General features: G+C 33.3%; 1 protein-coding gene across 1 annotated transcript in view; it reads right to left on the bottom strand.

The window, feature by feature from the left end:
- MYO16 (myosin XVI) overlaps nucleotides 1-18,475 on the bottom strand; it is a 722,870-nt gene that overhangs the window by 395,782 nt on the left and 308,613 nt on the right. Inside the window, exon 14 of the mRNA XM_051984178.1 lies at nucleotides 13,283-13,388. Coding sequence (XP_051840138.1) covers nucleotides 13,283-13,388 — 106 coding nt within the window. The remainder of the gene's footprint in view (nucleotides 1-13,282; nucleotides 13,389-18,475) is intronic.

Genomic DNA, 18,475 nt, shown 5'->3' with positions numbered 1-18,475 from the left:
ACAATATATCTTCACACACATATATGAATATGTATTTTTCTCTCTACATATATGTCATAATATTTAAATAGAATACAATTGTGCAATAAAAATGATGGAAGAGATTTTTTTTTTGGAGGGTATGTGGAGATTTGCATACATTTATGCATTAAAATGAGTAAAACCACAAGAGAAAAATTGTACAATAACAACAGGATTGTAAAGGTGAAAGACTTAAGGATTCTGATTAATATAATGGACCAATCATGATTCCAAAGGACAAATAAATGATGAAGCATGATCCTCATCTCCTTCCAGACAGGTACTGGACTCAGAATAGAGAATACCTCACATTTTGAACATGATCAGTGATGGAATTTGTTTTACTTGACTACGTATATTTGTTACATAGGTTTTGTTTTTCTTTTTTTTTCCCCTCATAATGAACAGAGGAGGAGAAAACAAATTTTTTTCATTAAAAATGAAATAAAAAACAGTTTTCCCTTGACTATTTCTTTTTTTTTACACTTTTTATTTTATTTTTATTAAATGTTTTTAATTTTCAAAAGATATGCATGGATAATTTTTCAACATTAATCCTTGCAAAACCTTGTGTTCCAATTTTCCCCTTTTCCCCCTCCCCCCTCCCCTAGATAACAAGTAAGCCAATATATGTTAAACATGTCTCTTAACTTTTCTATTATACCCCAATTTTTGAACTATATGCACTATTTCTACTATATATTCTTTTTTTTTCCCTTAGGCTCAAATATTTGCAATCTCATATTTCTCTTTTGCTGGTTCTTCTGCCTCTTTTTGAGTAATCAAAATGTTTTTTTTTTCTTTTGTGATTTTCAATCTTCTTTTTTTCCTTTTTAACCACTCCCCCTTAGAAATTCATTGACTTCAATAGATTCAACCACCTCTCATCTCCAGTCTGGACTTTTGTAAGGAGTCTCATCAAATAATCATTTATTAAGGGCTTGTTTTGTGTTAGCATTGAGGTTATAAAGTAAAAAGGAAACTTATTACGAAGAGGCTTCTATTCTATTGGGGGGAAACTATGAACACTAAAATGTCAATATGAATACAAAATAAAAATGTAGGTTTTTTTGAGGGATACATTTTTAAAAAAAGATCTATTGAAAAAATTGAGTTGTACTTGAGCTGATAGTTGAAGGCTGCAAGGGATTCAAAAAGCAGAGCTGAGAAAGAACATCCCAAGCATGGATGACAGTCTATATGAAGGCATAGGGTAAGAGATAGAATATTATATCCCCAAGTCAACATCGATTAGGTCAGAAAAAAATGTGGAAGAGGAGAGTAATATAAAAGGGGGCTGGAAAATGGGTTAGTACAAGATTATAAAGGGCTTTAAAAACTAAACAAAAAATTTTATTTGATTCTATATTCAAAGATGAACAGGTAGTCAAGGAAATTTGAGTAGGGGAGTAGCATGATCAGATTTGTGATGAAAAAATCATTTTTGGGAGAGGGAAATAGATGACACAGGGTATTCTAATTAGTAGGCCATTAAAATAATCTAGATGAATGGTGAAGAGGACTTGAACAAAATGTTAGATATATGATGAAAAAGAAGTAATAAAGTGAGAGGTATTATGAAAATAGAAATGGCAAGATTTTTTATAATGTGATATGAAGAAATAAGGATGTCAAGGATGATATTGAATTTACAAACAATAGACTAGAGAAAATGGTGGTACCTTCAACATTCAGGACTGTTCTGAAGAAAGGTTGATTTGGGGATCAGGTTAAGAGTTCAGTTTTGTACATGTAGAGTTTGAGTTGTATCCAGAAAGTCCAAATTAAAATGTGTAAATCTCACCTACCTAAGTCCACATAATCCTTTTTTTTTTTTTTTTAAATCATGCTGGTTCTCACAGTCATATTTAAATGCTAAAGTCATACATAGATACTCCAGGTATTTTCTTTTTTCTTTTTCTTTCTTTCTTTTTTTTTTTTTTATTCCAGGTATTTTCATCATCCTTTTCCAAATATCTATGATGGCTTTGCTAATTCTGTTATCTATGTTTGGAATGTCTTTCTTAGTGTTTCTCATTAGCTCAATATCCAACCATTCTTTAGAAGTCTTTTTCTCTGAAGAGTTTCCTCATTATTTTTATCGTCAATGACTTTCTCCTTTAGCATTTGTTTTTCACCATTAATGAGTTTTGCAGATACTTGTCTGTATTATAGTTTTCTATGTCTGTGTCTTACTTATTAAACTAGGCAGGGAATAAATTTTATTTAAATTTTTTATCTTTCTTTATATTTAAAATCCCAATCCATGGCATATGATATGTGTTTAACAAGCACTGCTTATTGAAAATAAATCTAAATATCTCTGGTCTTCTTTTTGCTCTTTTATAAAAGGAAAATGTTGGGCTAGATGAAATCCAAAATATTTTCCTAAAATTTCATCACTTTGTAATAAAATATTATAATATATTCATGTTGTACCATTTGGAATTTGAATTAATCAGCAAACATTTATTAAACAGAATTATGTAAAAAGTACTTTTCTAGGCAAAGACAAAAATGAAACTCCTTGAATCACAACAGCTTTCATTTTATTACAAGAAAAACATGCACATATATTATACTATTTTATATAATGCACATATACACACATGCATGTATATATTATATGTGCATTTACATATATTTACATACACACACACATATATTCATAACATGTAGGTATGCATTCTGGTCTTTTGTGTTGACAGCACATATATAAACTGTGCTAACACATAATATATATAAGCATGTATACATTATTTTGGAGAAACAACATGTAAATATATTATCTTTATTATTAGATACAATATTACATGCACATATGCAAATTATATTGTTATAATTTCTTATTTTTATAATATAAATGTTATATGTGACAATAATTTATATATGTACATGTTTTGGGGGAAATGGCTATATATACATACACACACACACATAATGTCCAGAGAGATATGTAAACACATGCATGCACATATAATTATATAGTGATATATAATTATCCTTGACCTACATGTATATCAGAAAACTAAGACTATGTATAAAACTTTACTGATTGAGATATTTAGAATTTTACATTTTGATTAACCATTCATCCATTAGATGGCAGTAAAGAAATGTGTTTTGGGCAAATTTTGAGAAATTCAAAACCAAATAAAGCCCCCTTCACCTTTGGGGGGGAACCATTGCTATTAATGTTACAACTAATGTTTTCTAACAGTTTCATTTTTTTAGCCCCCTGAAAAAAAATATGCATAGCTCTTTTGATACTAATTTAGAATATGACTCAAATCAGTACTTTGTCTATGTAAGAAAGCTTTGTAAAGTGAAAAGAACATTGGATGATACACCAGGAAATTTGCTCCTATCCTGGCTCTGCCACTTGGCAAGTCCTCCATCTCCTGGGGCCAACTATAGGTGGTATTATCCTTATATTATTAAGAGGCCTTAATTAAATTACTTAAATGGATTAGTTTGAGTAATTGTTTAATCTTAGGACTTCTAAAATTATGCAGATATTTTGATAAAATATTTTTTCTCAAGAATTTTCTAGAAGACAAATGCAGAAGACTCCTCAGTGAAGAATGCCAGATCAATGATATATTTCCTAAACTTAGTTGTTTAAACTACTACTAGATGTGGGAAATTCCAGGAAGTTTTCTTTCATGGAAAATCTATTGCCACTAATTTTAGGAAATAAGAATTGGGTTAAGTTGAGAATACCATTTTCATCATCCCTGAGGCTCTCTAAGAAGAAATAATATCTATGATAAAATTATTTTAATTCACATAGAACATCCTATTTTATATACTCTGAAGTATCCAGGAATAAAATGCATAGCTGGGTAGAGTTTATAAAACAGGAACATTATACATCCATGATGAACAATAGGAAAGGATAGCTCTGGGCCTAGAAATTACATTAACAGCCACCAGAAATCAATTTGCTCTAGTCTCCTTTGCATTCATCAGATGTTACCTCATTTCTTTGCTTTTCCTCCTGGTAAGTACTATATGCTCTTTATAGAAACTATGTAAACTTCTGACTTTGAACTCATTCCTTGACCCTCTTAAATTTGTCTTCTACACATTCCACTTCTCTAAAGTGGTATTTAAACCTACAATGACATCAATCTCGAACTCAACATGTCCAAATAGAACAGCTTTCTCTAAAAGTCTCTCCCCTTCCCAACTATTGCTCTTGAGGGCATTCTCCTCCCAGTCAAACAGCTTTATAATCTGTCTTACTCAGTCACCTTGCATATGGAATTTGCTGTTGAGTCTTCTTGTTTTTTATCTTTGCAAAAATTGTCATATGCATCCCAATCTCTGCTGTATATGGCTACCACACTTGTTTAAATTGTCATTGCCTCTCATCTATATTTCTTTAATAGCTTTCTAACTGTCCTTTCCTCAAAACTCTTCCTTACACCAATCCATTTTTTAAGCAGCTACAAATGTTATTTTCCCAAAGCACATGTTTGACTATGTCACACACCTCTGCCCACTCCTATTCTAATGGCTCTTTCTTATCTCCAGGTTCAAATATAATACTCTCTATTCAGTCCTTTCACAGATATACATTTTTCTGCTTTTTAAATCTTCTTACATTTTGTTCTCCTTTATACAACTCAGCCACAAAAACCATTTCTTGACTTTTTTTTTTTTTTATTTGTACTGCCAATGCCCCGGAGAAATGGTCTCCTTACTCACTTCTCTCTCTTAACTTAACTAACTTCCATTAATATTCAGTTTATATAACACCTCATGCAAGATTTTTTTTCCCCCTGGGTCTACATGCCTTCCATATCCACACTCTCCACATTTCCTCTGAGTTACTATCTATTTTTTATATCTACCTTGTCTAGCCGTCTGGCTCATATGCCGAAACACACACATCTCCTTACATACACATACACATATCCTCATACACATGCATACATGTACGCACATTTGTGCGCGTGCACACACACACACACACACACACACAGAGCATTATTTCCCAGGGCAAAAAGTTAAGGTTTATGAAAACCATCATTCTTCCTTCAGGGAAGACAAAACAAAACAAAACGAAAACAGAACAAAATATAAATACTGTCAAATCCATGCATTATTCTTTTTGGTATCACATAGTTCACAGAAGAAATCTCAAAAATAGCAATGTCATTTAAAAATATTCTAAGAATTTAATTAAAATAGGGAAATGGAAGGTGATTTGTATATCATAATGCATAGTGCATTTTGAAAATTAAAAGCACATCTTGCTTAAAGTTTATTCCAATAATTTATGGGGGAAGCTTGTTACATCTTTACTTTTAACAAGAAGACTCTGAAATCATGACACTATAATCAAGACCATGTATTTTATTATTCCAATTAATTAACTTCAGAACATTTTATCACATTTTATAAGACTTGGGGATCCTTAAAGACAAGCAAATACCAAACAAAGTAATGTCTTTCATTATTCCAATTTTGCCCCACATCTTTATCTTATTTTAAATTTCTATGAAGAAATACTGTCTGGAACATATATGCTATGCTATGTGTGTGTGTGTGTGTGTGTGTGTGTGTGTGTGTGTGTGTGTATGTGTGTAATACATTTTAATTTCTTTAAATGAAGGCATAATCAGGATCTCCAAGCCTATTTGTATAGGATTCTCTCTTAGTTTGTTGAGCTCAAGTCCTCAGGTCTTCCTGACAGGTGGGAAGAATTAGTAAAAACAGAGATATTCATGTTCCTGAAGGAAAAGACTTTGGAAGAATCCATCATGGGAGTGAATAAAAAGCTTTCCTATCTCCTGTTCTCACTAACCTTCTACCTTTAAGGAAAGAATTCCATATTAATGAGCTTTGGAACTCTTGTTACATAGAGGAATAGTCATCTTTCTTTTTTTAACAGGAAAATGAGTCAACCTATCAGGTCTCATTGATATTAAAGACACAAATCTAAAAGTAATGGCTGAAAATTTATCACCAATAATTACATTAAGTTTGAAATGTATATTTTCTGCATGCAAGTTGTCTACAATTCTAGAGCAGTTCTTTTGGTATTATAAAGGACTCTTTAAAGAACATAGAACTATAGCAACATTACTTCCACTCTCTAAGCAACTCCATAAGGAAACAGAATTTCATGGAATAGGGAAAAATAGAAACTGAATCTGTCATTGTACAGTACTGATTTGGAAGTTTTACTGTTTAAATGTTCTCTCAGCTCTTATTTTGATAAATGACTCTTGGGATAAATGCAGCTGTGTTTATCATAATGTAATCAGATGTACTTGAATACATAATCACTGAAATGCAGGTGTATTTCTGTATGTGTGCGTGTGTGTGTGTGCCCAATTATGTGTGTGTCTATATGTGCTATGCATATCCAAAAAAATCCCTAATTCAGTAAGAGTGTTGATCCCTTCTCCAAGGCTATTACTAGTCTATGTCAGCATGCCTGTCATATCACTGTGAAGTGATTATCAGGGTGAAGCTGTTTTACTTATTCTGTCTAAGACACATGGCACTTACTTCTCATGACAAAAATGACAGCTTTGACCATCATTTCCAACATATTCCCCATACCCTTTATTTTTTTTACTCATTTTTAGATATTACTCATATCTAGTGTTTTTCAAGAGGAAAAAAATATATTTTTCAGGTATTTAAAATTAATAATTTCCTGCTCAGATATCAAAAATTGGCTTGAGTGAGTAATAATCATAGTTTCTTAATACATGTAGTGTTCCCAAGGTACTGCTATGAACATTTCACTAAAAAGAGAAAATTTGAAATATCTGCATAGAAGTAGTTGAAATATATGAAAGATAATGATGGAGTTAGTATTACAAAATTCAGTTCAGAACCCAAAGAAGAAAATAGAAGCATATTACAGAAATTTAATGACTTGAAGTTTTAAAAATGATCTGTAGTTTTAGAAGTGACTCATTTAACATACAAAGTAAAGTGTTCCATAGAAATGAATTTTTTGGAAACCCGAAGTTTGTGACATCGAAAAATTTAACTATTTTGATGGAAATCTTATACTAAAATGTATTAAATATTTCTCTGCTCTATCAAAGCACAGTGAATGCTAATTCATATTTTTTCTCAATCACTCAGATTCATTATTATGAATATTAATTACTACACTGAATTAAAGAAATAAGATTCTTAGAGTTACTAAAATGTATTAGGATACCTGTTGTGAGCTTTTTCTTCTCAAAAAGCAGCCAGGTGATAAAAGTTCAGATCTTTTATTATTCCAATATAGCCCGGTTAGCTTAGAGGCCTATCTCTCTGCTTGGTTCCAAGAGCTCTCTCCAAATGTCTTTAAATCCAAAGGTCTGGTCCTTCAGCCTCTGCATCTACTTTCTTCAGCCTCCAGCCAGCTCCAGTCTTCATGCCATTCCGGTGAAAATCCCCCAAAGTGCTCTGTGTCTGTTTCTTTTATACAAGAGGGAGGAATTGTGGGATACGAGAGAGAGGGATTAAGGGTTTTCTCCCATAGTGCTCTCTGGCCCAAAGAACTTCAAGGGAGGTGTGAACTCATTGAACTCCAATGAGTAAAGGTGTGGACACAAGCCTTGTATTAATTAGTTCTACTTAGTACCTTGTTTCAGGTTCTGCCCAAAACATCTTCTTGTAAGATTAGATCAACTCTAATTCGTTAACAGTTAGTAAGGATTCCAACATCTCCCCCTTTCTTTTGTTTTAAAACATAGGGGGTTTCTGAGGGGGTACACATAAAGCCATCAATATGGGCCAGAACTTTGTCCTGAAAATTTACACATGTCCATAAGTCCTAGAAACAGTCCAATAGGATTCCATTGTCCATTAGTTCATGTGCCAGGAATCTAATAATTCCTGTAAGCTCTGAAGTACTGCAAAAAGTCTCATCAACAATTTTTCATCTCAGGGAATCCAGTGATTCTTGCTGGTTTTTCAGGAACTGAAAGCTGAGGATTTTAAAGTTCTTTTGACAGTCTCATTGTTAGCCTTTTCCACCTGTGGAAATATAAGCAGATCCTCTTCCCCAAGCAATTAACCTAATTCCCTTCTATTTACCAAATTTGGGATTTCTTCTCATCATCTGGTAATTACATTGGAGTTGTTTGCATTGGATATTGTCTTGTTGTCTTAAAAGGCCTGTATTCTCCCCAACTGTAATCCTGATTGCTTTTCTGTTGGTTGATGACATCAGAGTACTGAATTTCTAAAGTCTCTCTGGGTGTAACCTCAGCTGCTATCATGCCCCACCTGTCCTTTGATTGATACTTTAGAGCTGGGCCCTGCCTCTCATTCCTCTGGGTCAATATACATTTAGAGACCCAGTGAAAGCCTCCGTTACATTTTGGACATGGGGTTTTGGGTTTTCTCTCACCCTGTCTTCTCATTGTATCTCTGTATCTACATTGGGCTCTTAGATGTCCAATTTTTCCACAATGAAAACATCGACGAGTTTCTCTAGAATTCCTCTGCCAAGAAGGACCTTGTCTTTCCATGTTCATCATAGTCTGGGCATAATAAGCATTTGTGTCCACTGTGGCACAGCGTCTTATGATCTCTTCTAAAGGAGCATTTTTGCCTAGCCCCCATATAATTCTCTTGCAAATCTCATTGGCATTTTCCTTAGCCAGATGTCTGGTCATTATTTCTGTTGCTGCATTATTTCCAATGGTTCTTATTACAGCTGTTTGTAAACGTCCCACAAAATCTGCAAAAGGTTCATTGGGACCTTGCTCTATTTTTGTGAAAGCATTATTTCCATCTTTCTGTCCAGGGAGAGAATTCCAAGCTTTTATTGCAGCCTTAGAAATTTGCTCATACACTGTTATGGGATAATAAGTTTGTTCTGAACTCTCTGCATACTGACCTTCACCAGCTAGTTGGTCAAAAGCAACTTGTACAATAGCTCCTGTTTGCCTATTGCGTTGGGCTTGAATCCTACATAATTCATGAAACTCTGAAAGCCACAATAAATTTTGTCCTGGTTCTAGACAAGTTTTCACTATGGATTTCCAGTCATTCGGGGTTAGGATTTCATAAGACAAATTATCCAGTAACATCTTCACATAAGATGATGTAGCCCCATAAAGAGTGCAACCCTTTTTCAAATCTTTAATTTTTTCCAAATTAAAAGGAGTGTATTTTCTCTCTTTTTGACCTGAAGGGTCAATCTTTTCAATCACAGGATATGCATTTATAAAATCAGATATATCTTCTCCTTCATTTTTTGCTTTAATTAATGCTTTTTCTAATCTTGTCAAATTCTGCTTTACAGGAGAAGCTGACTGTGTTTCTGTCTCTCTCCCTCCCCCTTGTTCCACCCATGAAGGGTTAATTGCGGAGGGAGGGTCATGAGATGTGGAATCACCTAATTCCTCCTGCTGTGAAGTATCATACTCAGAATTGTAATTAACTCCATTCTCATCTGATTCGTCCTCCTTTTCACCTAGTAAAGTTGGCATTTCTTCCTCCTGTACTTTCCTTTTCATCATTCTATCACTTAAATAACTTCTTATAGCCAATTGTATTACATTATATGTATTAATTATTGAGTTAGGCCCATTTTTATCATAGAATTGACAAAGATCCTCTCCAACCAATTTCCATTCATTTAGATCTAATTCCTTATCAAGAGAGAAACAAGGACATATGTCCTTTACAGTTTGTAAAAATTCAGTGATTTGCTGTAAACTTATAATTAAACCTTGGCTTTCCATAATTTTGACAATGCTGTCTAAACATTTTCCTTGAACAGAAACAGGCTGTTTTCTAAATATCTGTCCCATCTTAGCTGAAATTCTACTTTAACTCTTCTAACAAAATTTCTTTGTTGCACTCACCCTAATTTCTGGGTTGATGAGTCTTTTCCACTGGATCAGGATCAGAGGCTTTTCCACTTGAATCAGGATCGGAGCTTTTCCACTGAAATCCACTGAGGGGTCTGTTTGTCCCTGTTCGGGCGCCAAAATGTTGTGAGCTTTTTCTTCTCAAAAAGCAGCCAGGTGATAAAAGTTCAGATCTTTTATTATTCCAATATAGCCCGGTTAGCTTAGAGGCCTATCTCTCTGCTTGGTTCCAAGAGCTCTCTCCAAATGTCTTTAAATCCAAAGGTCTGGTCCTTCAGCCTCTGCATCTACTTTCTTCAGCCTCCAGCCAGCTCCAGTCTTCATGCCATTCCGGTGAAAATCCCCCAAAGTGCTCTGTGTCTGTTTCTTTTATACAAGAGGGAGGAATTGTGGGATACGAGAGAGAGGGATTAAGGGTTTTCTCCCATAGTGCTCTCTGGCCCAAAGAACTTCAAGGGAGGTGTGAACTCATTGAACTCCAATGAGTAAAGGTGTGGACACAAGCCTTGTATTAATTAGTTCTACTTAGTACCTTGTTTCAGGTTCTGCCCAAAACATCTTCTTGTAAGATTAGATCAACTCTAATTCGTTAACAGTTAGTAAGGATTCCAACAGATACCCAGTGTAACATTAGATGGACTCAGATTATTAAGTTTTTTGAATTTGGGATTCAAAAACACATACAAACAAGTAGATATACACATATATAGATTATGATATATACAATTTAAAAAATCTATACTTTTGATATTTGACTTGTTTTTCTTTTTTTATAATGTGATGATCTCTTTACCTGCTAATTTACTGGTTCTAAGACAATAGAGTTTAAGAAAGTGAATAACCAAACTCAGAATTATGTCTAAAATACAATCAAATAAGTTTTGAGTAAAGTACTAGGGTTCTTTTTTATGAATTAAGTAAAAGATTTTTAAAATGTATTTTAGGTACTAAGAGGTTTTTTTCCCCTTTATTTCCTTCTGGATTCTTGGTATATTCTGGCTGAGGTTCATAAATAAATAATTTATAATTTATCATGAATCACTTTATTTTTAAAATCAGGGCAAGGCTGTAAAGATTTTTCTCATTTAATTATTACATGACCTTTATCTATTCTATTGCTATTAGAGATATTTTCCTCCTTTGGGGGATTAAAAAAAAGTTCTCAAAGGATTTGGAGATTACATCTATAGTTTTTGGTTCTCTTCCTAGGGTAGAAGTAGCATCCCTATGTTAAAAAAAGGGGGTTCCAGTAACTTGTAATTCTTTAATTTCTTAAAGAAAAAATAAATGGTCCAGATTTTGGTAAGAATACAGTGGTGATTTAGTTGTTTATTAAATAGAAGTAGATACAAAGTCAAATTAAAGATTTATTCATAAATACGTTGTTTCTCTAGTTTAACTATAATTTTGAAAATGGGTCTTATTTTACACAGTGTTTCTACTAACAGTTTGATCACAGTAGTAGGGTCACGGTAGGCACTCAATAAATATATTTCTATTTTATTGAAGTAATTAAAGTCACATTAAATACTGAAAGAATGGAAATATCAAACTACCACTTTTTTTTTTTTTAACTTTTCACATACTTAGCAAATGACTGTATATCATGGTTTACCAATAAGATCAATATCATTCAACATTATACCCTTAGTCCTCTGTTGTCATACTTAATTTCCTCTACCTTCACTATTTTGCTCTTTTCTTCTTTTTTTTAATGGCAAAAAATAATTTTCCTTTCCAAACTTAAACCCTATCAGTCATATACCATTCAGACCATCTTCCAAGGTCTCCTGCAAAATATTACCAGATGTCTTTCTTGAATCATCAGTCCCTAAGCTATTAAAATCTCCTTTCCATGTTCCTATATATCTTTGGGCATCTCTTGACCTTATAAAGAAAACAAACAAAATAGAACAAAACACCTTTCTTCTACACTCTCAACTACTAAATCATCCATCCCTCTTTTCCTTTTAGAAAATCGTTCACCTTTTGCAGTACTGTTAATTTCATCTTCTTGGACAATGACTTCCATTTTCCCTTCCCACTGGATTGAAACTTTTGCTGAAGTTAACAGCAACCTACTAATCATTCAATATAATGATATTTTTCAAGAATCCATTTTCTTTAACATCTCTGTAATATTTGACATACTCAAAAAAATTTGAACCCCCTTTCCATTGGACTTTTTTTGGAAGTCTTTCTTGGTACTATTCTCATATCTACACAAAGAGCAGTTTCCCCATGCAAATTTTAAACTAAACTTCCCTCTTTTTCTCCTCTTTTCTATCCCTTCATTGGCTTAATACATTGCTTCAACTTAACCTCTTTGTGGATAACTCCAAATTTTATATCTCTAGCTGCCAATGAGCCCTTAACTTTTTTTGCTGCCAGTTATATATTTCAACATGAATTTCAGCCAATACACCACATCCAACATTCCTTAAATATCTTTTCTCCAAATCCTGAGGTTTTCTGATTCTTTTGTTTATGATGGTCTCTGCTATTTTGAGCCACCTATATTAAGACCATGTACCATCTTTAACTTATCCATCTCTTTTATCTCTCACTAAGCAGTTGCCAAGAAATGGTGAAATTTCTTTCCAAATATCTTTTGCTTTTTTATTCTCACCATCTCTATTTTCATTCAAGCTATATTACTTCTTGCTTCATTTACAATAATAACCTACTAACTTGTCCTTCTATACTCTGCCCATGCCTCTCTGTTCAGTCTTGATACATGACAAAATCTTGCTAATATATATATATATATATATATATATATATATATATATAATATATATATATACCCACATATTGTTTAAAGTCCTTCAAACACCACTGTTACTAAATATATTTAAATTAAATGAATATTTAGCTTATTGTGTTTATCTTAGTATCAGTTTCTGAAGGAGAATAAAACCAAAACAAAATAAATTACCTGATTTCAAGGAATTGAAGACTACTGGTCATATAATAATCATACTATAAAACACAAATAGCCATTCCATAAAATAAAATATGCTGAATACACGACAGGAATCAAATGCTATGAGAATTTTTTTTTTATAAAACCTGTTGATTTGAATTGAATGTAAATTTATGCATCGAGTAGTTTCTCCTATTTTCTCCTATTTTATGTCCAACTTATAAATGTTTAGAATTTTTAAAAAATAAAGAAGAAAGTTTTGTTTTGTGAAACAACACTAGGATTGTATATAAAAAGAATTAAATTTAAGTCTTGGTTCTGTCATTTATCTCTGATCTTAATCTCTCTTGGCCTCAGTTTTCTTTTGTGCAAACAAATATATATGAAGAGGTCATATGTTAAGTCTATTTCTAGTTCTAGAATTCTAGATCTCTATCTTCAACTTGTATTCCTATGACTCTCTAAGTCAACCAATGATGGTACTTACATTTTTTATTTTGTAGTCAAATAAACACTTGCTGGAGCTGGATCGACATGCTAGATGTCTTACTATCTGTTTGCTGGCTTCAGATTTTCCTGAACCACTTTCACCACTAGAGAGACAGAGAAAGATAGGACATCTGTTCAACATTCTGATCATAACTATTAGAGGTCATGCAGTTAAGCAGAAATGATTCTTCAAGACAAAGGCAAAGAAAGAATTAGATATTTAAGGTTTGGGAATATTAATTAGCTTAATGGTTTATTAGTAGCAGTTATTTAATAACACTAACAATAGATTTACATAGTACTTTAATTGTTGCAAAGCACTTTGGCACAAAAGGAAACAAGTATTTTACAAATATGATCTCATTTGATCCTCACAATTACTCAAGGAAATAGATGATATTATTACCCCGATTTTATACTTGAATAAACAAACTGAGAGACATAGAAGATATGTAACTTAATTAGTCACACAGCTAATAAAAATATCTGAGGTCAGATATGAACTCAAATCTTCCTGTCCCTAGTACTTTTTCCATTGTGTAACATAGCTACCCCTAATAGAAGTGAGGGTTATTTCTGTGCATATCTAATATAGATTACTAATTATATAATAATTTCACAAAAATAGAGCTATTATAATTAATATGGGGAGAAGAAATACGAATATGATGAGAATAGCAATGCCTTCAATTGTAGGTTCCACCTTATCTGATGTTAAAAAACAAAAGAGAAAAACCTGATTATTCTAATGAGTCTTAAGGAGCTTCCTATACAAGATCTTAAGTTTTCATGAACATTGATCATTTATATGAAAGAAAAGCCATATTAATTTGAATCTGGAGAAAGGATTAAAAGGATTAGGGTGATGGCTTTTATGATTTTAACAAAAGATGATAGAAAATGGACATTGTTGGGTAGGCAGAGAGATGCCACAGAGACACAGAACTTTAGCAATGGATCCAGTTTTAGACATCATTGTATTCAGTTTCTTTTTATAGAGAAGGAAAACAAGATCCAGAAAAGGCTTATGTGACTTATGTAACTTATGCCTATAACTATTGGATGGGGGAGTAGAATTTAATTTTTCTTCTTGTTCATCATCATCATTATAATCATCATCTTTTTGTTGTTGTTCTGCTGCTTCTGTTTCTTCTTCTTCTTCTGCTTTGCTTCTTGTGCTTTTGTTTCTTCTTGTTGCTCTTCTTGTTTTTGTTCTGCTACTGCTGCTTCCTCCTCCTCCTCCTCCTCCTCCTCCTCTTCCTCCTCCTCCTCTTCCTCCTCCTCTTCCTCCTCCTCCTCTTCCTCCTCCTTCTCCTCCTCCTCCTCCTCCTCCTTCTTCTTCTTCTTCTCTGACTGGCTGTGAGATTTTGTGCAAAACACTTAATGTCCTGGGCAACTTCTTAAAATATAAGTTGCAGAACAGTTGCGAACCTGTATTAGTTGAGGGAGTTTCTTCAATATAAATTCTTTATAGCAGTAAAATCATAGGTACAGATTAATTTTTCAAAATATTTATAGATCCTTAGAATGAAGTTCTAGATATCTTTTCTGTCTCAGAATTTGCTCATCAACAAACACTTAAACTACTCACTATTTTACTGATAGGTGTGAGTGGTTTCAATTGCTTCTTAAGTTCTTAATCACTTCCCTCTCCTACACTGGGCAAAGACAAAGGAAAATGCCCTATTTGTAAGAAAGAATAAAATAAACTTACACATATTAACATTTCTACAGAGTTACATACATTAAAATTTAATCTAAGCTCTGTACTTATTATTTTTAGGTGTTCCAGTAGGGAAAAGACTATCTTCTATTTTCTTCTCTGGACTTGAACCTTCATATTCATTCTCTTTTGTTGGTCTCAAGCTACCTGTGTCTTCCTTTCTGTGTCTGTATCTTTGTCTATATCTCCGTTTCTCTTTGCCTCTATTGATCTTTGTGTGGTTCTGTTTTTCTCTATCTTTTACTCTCTTCTTTGATCTGTGGCTGAATTATTACAAAAGTGTGCCTTCTTATTCAGTGTCTCACTCTCTTCTTTCTTATTTTCCTCCTATAAGTGTAGGGCTGTTTTTTGAGGGAACAAGGTACTACATTAATATCCTTCTTTATTCAATAGTCATCCAAATATTGGGTATATAAGATTTTTCCATTCCTTTTCCTACTTTGCTTTTTGGGATCCAAATAAATGTATCAGCAAAGCGTTGATTTTGTTAAATATTTACAATATGATAGTTTTTGTTAATATTTGTGAAGGGAGCATATTTGAAGATTTACTCTATGTTTTGTTGATTATTTGCTTATTAGCAATTATTAGTTTTAAATTTAAGATGAGACTAAAAAAATTACAGAATTCATGTATTCTATTTCCTACTACACTATGAAGTTCATGGAGATAGATATTATGTCTTATTTATCTTTATATCCCCAAGGACCCTGCATAGTGCTCTGTATGGAGCAGCTAGATAATATATGATTGTTGAATTGAATTCTGTACCTTATGAGGAAAAGAAATAGCTCCCTCAAGAGTATCATAGAGATAATATATAAGGCTCACTTTTGGGAATTCAGTTAGCTGGAAATATTCAGCATTTAATTAAATCTTCATAGTACTGAAATGATATTACAGTGGTGAGATCTCTCTTGCATCTATATTTCATCCTTAATTTTATAATTCTGAAAAGGGAAAGCCAAACTAGACATGATTTAGATGCTGTTGAAAAATTCTAATTCATTCTGCTTTAAGGACACCAGTGACTATAGGACAAATCTGAAACAATCTGAAGTTTTCACTGTCCAGCAAACCAAAATTTCCTATTCAAATTGAAAATAACGTTTGAAATTTTGATTTGGCAAGAAAGAAATTCTTATCTCTGACCCACGACACATGTCATGTGTTACAGACTGACTAGACTCTTCATTTTCAAACTTAAATGCATGTTATTATTAGGGAATATTCTAATAGAAATATCCTGGAAGTTCAACAGCTCTCCAGCCTTGACTTGTTTAAAATTTCACTGCAAAAAGCACTTCCAGTGAGTATTACTAGCCTATCTAAATTAGTAAGTTTCTCTTAATGATTTCTTTATTGGACACATATTGTAGCCAATGAGTTGCTCATGAAGTGCAACTTTTAATGTTGCCATTTATCTCAATGCATACTATTTTATATCCTTCCCTTTAGGCTTATCAGGTTAAATTTGAGAAAACAGGTGATTTATATAGACAATCTCAAATTCTAAATTGTAACTATACATAAAGTTTTTCATTAAACAATCTACTTTTAATGCTTGTTTTTGAGTATGGTTCTTGAGTGTGAAAATGGTCTCATTGAGAAAAAAAAAGTGTATTCCTGTCTGTTCCCATTCAATTTTCTCCAAAGGTCTATCATACCTAACTTTTATAAAATTCTATTTATCTCTTAACTTCTTTTTTGTTTATTTTGTAGTTTGATTTATCCGGTTCTGATAGAGCAAGGATGAAATAACTCTCTAGTATAGTTTTGTTGTCTATTTCTTCTTGCAGATCTCTTAACTTCTCCTCTAGGAACTTGGATGCTATACCACTTGGAGCATATATGTTTAGTACTGATATTACTTCATTATCTATGATACATTTTAACAAGATACAGTTTCCTTTTTCCAGCTCCACTATCGTTAGATAATCTCCCGGTGATGTGAAGGGATCCCGGAAGTGGTGAATGGAAGGGACCAGATAGGTTAACTGCTTGGGGGAGAGGGTTTGCTTGTATCTCTACAGATGGAGAAGGAATCAGATGGGTGCCAATGAGCTGTATTCACCATGTCCATCAGAAAAAGGTAGAAAAAGAGAAAACCTTGACACAAAAGAGAAAACTCAAGAAGTATTAGGTGGTTCCATCTCTGACTACATGTGCCACTGAAAAAGCATGACTGTTAATCCAATGTATATGGCAATTGACTAATGAACATCAAAATTTGTTAATAAGACTGTTACATAACTTTAAGACCTGCAGGAATCATTGGATTCCCTGAGATGAAAAATTGTTGATAAAACAGTTGCAGAACTTCAAAACCTGCAGGAATCATTGGATTCTCTGAGACGTGATAAGATTGTTGCAAAACTTGAAAACCACTGGATTTTCATCAGGAATCATTGGATTCCCTAACACATAATAAGACTGTTGCAGGACTTCAAAATTTGCAGGAATCATTGGATTCCCTGACGCATGAAGTAATGGATAATAGGTTGGTTTGGGATTATTTCTAGGACTTATAGACATGTAAAATTCCTCATGTTGATTCATGTTGTTTGTTACATTACTACTAGCCTGTGCTATATTACTATGTGCTTGTGTAATATTTCCCATGCTGATGGATTTATGTATACCTATTTTAAGTGAGACCCTTCAGAAACCGGCTAACTAAATCTGGTTTGACTCCCCATTTCCCTTTGGCATTTTCACCTCCCTTTCTGAGACATCAGGGAGGGCTGATCATCCCCCTTTTTTTGGTGTTTTAATCCCATTTCTGAGAAATGAGGGAAGGCATGATCACCTTTTTGGGGTTCTCACCTCTCTGAGAAATCAGGAAGAACATGACCATCTTCTAAAACAAAAGAAAGTGAGATGTAATGGGTCAGAATTCTGGAGAAAGGTGTTAACTCTAGAATTGATAAGACAATGGTTATCTAGTTTAGCATGGTGATTAATAGTTATCTAGTTCAGTATGATTGATTTAATCTTACAACAAATAATAGTTCCCTAGTGATATAATGATTGGCTTATACTCAGTAATTCTGTAATTGTAATAGAGTATATAAATTGGGGACAAACTCAACCAGAAATGGAGAAGACTTGACCACCATCCTGGTGCTCTCCTGCCTCCTGCATTCCTCCAGTGAAACCAAGACCCATTCTGGAGGGCCTCCAGAAAGCTAGCCTGGCCCCAGGGGAAAAAGACAGACTGTGAAGGAGATAATAAGAACTTTGGACTTTATCCCTGACTATTCTTGTGGTGATCATTCGGCTAAAACCAAGACCCATTTGGAGGACCTCCAGAAATCTAGTGAGGACATTACAGACCTTCTTATCTCCTAAATTGTCCTGATCTAGAATATCTTATCCTACCTTTTACTGGCTTAGCTACTTCAGAATTCAATTTGAGACATTATTTTAAAGTTGTGGGTATAAAGATGTCCCAGTTTGTCTCCCCCA

Source organism: Antechinus flavipes, chromosome 3 (assembly GCF_016432865.1).
Source record: "Antechinus flavipes isolate AdamAnt ecotype Samford, QLD, Australia chromosome 3, AdamAnt_v2, whole genome shotgun sequence".
NCBI classification, from domain to species: Eukaryota; Metazoa; Chordata; class Mammalia; order Dasyuromorphia; family Dasyuridae; genus Antechinus; species Antechinus flavipes.
This window is presented reverse-complemented; position numbering and strand designations above follow the sequence as displayed.